This window comes from Glycine soja, chromosome 18 (assembly GCF_004193775.1).
Source record: "Glycine soja cultivar W05 chromosome 18, ASM419377v2, whole genome shotgun sequence".
Taxonomy (NCBI): Eukaryota; Viridiplantae; Streptophyta; class Magnoliopsida; order Fabales; family Fabaceae; genus Glycine; species Glycine soja.
In genome coordinates this window covers 23,508,205-23,511,514 of record NC_041019.1, presented here as the reverse complement: position 1 = coordinate 23,511,514, position 3,310 = coordinate 23,508,205, and the positions used below count along the sequence as shown (strand labels likewise).

The following is a 3,310-nucleotide window of genomic DNA, read 5'->3' as shown; positions in this document are numbered from 1 at the left end:
GGGTATTTCAACTTACAATAACATAAACTTGAAAGGAGAATCAAGCAGGGATGAAATTAAATGATCCCAAATTGTTCACGTGACAATCAAATACAGTAAAAGTACTTGCATTACATACATCTCCACACTTCGCAGTTATAAGTTTATGAATAGATAGAAAGTAAACATGACACGCCTACACACAAGTAAAACATATGGCAGCTTAATGACAATTTAACATTCAATTCATCAGAAGATCAATGCACTGGATCCTTGTTGGCATCAGCAACAGCATCAACAATTGAAGCATGGACTTTTGATGCGTGATCCCTGAGGGACTCTGATTCCATGCTTTTGGTCCTCTGGAGGCTAGGGGAGCGGTGAAGCCGGCAACGAAACGAACCAGAATGTGTGGTTGGAGAACAAAGACAATTGTTCTTGGTCATACTAGGTTGTCTCTGAAGGCCACCACCACCACCTTGTCCCAAATTAGGAGCCCCTTGATGAAACTCCACCCCAGCACCTGACATGACCTCACTCCAAGAAGCTATTTGGACTTTCTGGTCACTTTCCATGCTCTTCAATTCCTGCACTACCGAACATACAAATAGAACATCTTTTGTTACAAAATTTAAATATCAGGAAATTTACAACATCTCTCACACTTTTAACTGTTTGTTACAAAATGACTATCCAGGTTAGCCACTCTTGCAATTCACAAGATGTAGCAACATAACTATATATGTATTTGGAGACCACACCTTAAAAAGGGTTTTGAGGAACCTTCAAGATTCAGGAAATTCAAATACCAAAAAATTTACAACAACTCAAACACATTCTGCACAACTATTTATTAAAATTTACCATCCAAGTTAGTGACTCTTCCAACTAATAAGTTAAGATGTAGCAACATAAATGTATTTGGAGACCACACCTTAAGAAGGGTGTTGAAGAACCTTCAAGATTCAGGAAGAACTTTCTCAGAGAATAGAAGCAAATTATAGAGATATAGAGAAAAGAGGATATGCACATATGCATAAGACTCATGATGCAATCTGATATAAAAATATGGATCAATATGCAACACACAAGTTTGTGTGCTTTCTTTCTATGTCACGGGTTTGATAATTAATTCAACTAACGCCCCCACCTACATTTTGATCTCTTTTGGATATGGTAAACTATATGTTTATGTGCTCCAAGCACTGGCAACATAAAATCATATCAGATCATCGAGTTTCCCTCATCTTTCTCACTTTTTTGTGGAGTTGCATTGAATCCTGACGCAAAGTTTGGCCCCTAAACAATAAACACCAATGCTTTTCGGACCCACACATGATGGCAGACATTCGAGTGGGTGTCAATTAGCCTACCTTTGCTGTGGGTCTCAACTTGCAATTTATTATGTATGCACAACTATGGATAAGATGCCTTGTCACAACAATATCTCATTATTCAACGTTTGCAATGAAGACACATAACATCATTGATGAATTCATAATAGCCAAAAGACCATTTTTGCCACAAGAGGGTTATATTGATATTTTCTAGAACTAGGCTTCCGCTCCATAAATGCTCCTGTAATACAATGTTTAACAGTTTTTTTTTTTTTTTTTAATTTTAATCTAGTATATATGGGGATATAGTCCAGTTGGTATAGCTCCGCTTTTGCAATTAGGTTGTTGCGATGGTTGGATATCTAATTGACCATGCTTTTATATGTATATAGAGAGAGAGTGTGTTGTTATATGGTGTGAATGGATGAAGTACGAAATGAACCAAAATAGTCTTGTTAATTACTTCATAATAAAAGCTTATGTTTTATTGTTATATGATGTGTAATTATTTTTAAAACTAATAAATTAAAATGTTATAAGATAAGAAAAAATAAAATATTAAGATTTTATCCTAGATTATCTTCTGCTAATTGTGGAGTTATTTATCAAAAGCAAATAGAAAATATTCTCAAGCAATTTCTACAATTGTTTGGCATAGCATTGTTCATCATTGCTACAACAATTGTTTCAAAGTTCTCTGGCCTTAGTCAATTTTCTTGTGACTTCTCAATCCGTTGATGCTCCAAGGCCTTCTTCAACATCTAGGTGCTCCAAAGCCAATTTGATAAGCTTCGGTTGAAAATGAAGTGATGAAGGCACCACTGCAAATGAATCAAACCTTATATGTAATCAAGACTATTGGATTTCTAACGAAAGAAAACGGAGAAAACTAAGCATAGCCAAAATAAGCTAAGCCACATCATTCGTGTAAAGAGTACGAATTTCTTTGTGTACCATAAAGCATCTTCCACAACAAAAATAATAGATGATTGATATTAAAATATTTAAAAATTCAAATTAACATCCAATAACCATTAAATCTCTAAGAGATTCACTAAAGAATCATGTCCTACAATATCTCAATTATCATTTACCCATCGCCATCACCATAAATGTTACCACCTCCACCTCCGCCAATGGTGGTGGTGGCAACAACAGTGGGGACGACGACCATCAAGGTGGTGGTTGTTGATGATGGTGGTAGTGACGATTAATGATGACGGTGATAACAATAATCATGGTGGTGGTTGCAACGGTGGACATGGTGGTGACAACAACGATAACAACAATCATAAAGGCGAAGGTGGTGGCGGTTGATGATAGTAGTGGTAGCGACGATAATTATGGTTGTGGTTCTAGTAGTGATCAAGGTGGTGGCAGTGACAATCAGCACTACTACAAAATGGGGCTTCTATGATATTGGTTCAATGATGGTTATACTAAAACCATTGTAGTAAAAAAGGTGGTGGCATTTTTGTGTTAGGAATTTTATAATTCCTAATTAATTAATGTGGGTTACATATTATATTATAACATTTATATTAGCTATTTACATTTTTATGGGCTCAATATAACTAATCTAATTTGGTGAGCCTATTAGACTATCAACAAAAAATTGATATGGACTTGATAAGCGGAAACTAGTTTGGATCATTAAAGGATAATGGGAATCCTAATAGGTTTAAAACCTAAGACATGGTTATGATCCTCAAGGCACCAAATCAAGAAACAGTTTATCCTCTCCCCATCTGAAGAAAACGAAGGTCCCATAAGGAATAAGGAGATTTGGTTGAGGAAGGTCAGTAAACCAATTGTTCACGATTGTTCTCCAGATTCCACTACGTTTGTTTGATCAACCATTATGGATCCAGATATTCCTAAAACTTTTCTTGATAATCTAACGTAATGTATTCTTGGAGGTTATTGATATTTTATAAGAATCTTCTAAAATTCCAACAAATGGTATTAAAGCCACTATTATAGTTAGGTTATTC

The 3,310-nt window shown here is 35.5% G+C and overlaps 1 protein-coding gene across 3 annotated transcripts; it reads right to left on the bottom strand.

The window, feature by feature from the left end:
- Positions 1 to 1,260, bottom strand: LOC114395477. Of its 3 annotated transcripts, none has more exons than XM_028357266.1 (2): positions 1,134 to 1,260; positions 1 to 571 (listed from the first exon to the last, which is right to left on the bottom strand). In XM_028357266.1, the coding sequence occupies exons 1-2, from the start codon at positions 1,192 to 1,194 to the stop codon at positions 237 to 239; spliced, it is 396 nt and encodes a 131-aa protein (XP_028213067.1). In that variant the 5' UTR covers positions 1,195 to 1,260; the 3' UTR covers positions 1 to 236. The 3 variants fall into 3 exon arrangements, with proteins under 3 accessions (XP_028213067.1, XP_028213068.1, XP_028213069.1); XM_028357267.1 differs by lacking the exon at positions 1,134 to 1,260 and adding an exon at positions 844 to 1,126; XM_028357268.1 differs by lacking the exon at positions 1,134 to 1,260 and adding an exon at positions 844 to 1,122 and having other exon boundaries at positions 1 to 566.
- Between the last annotated feature and the right edge of the window lie 2,050 nt (positions 1,261 to 3,310).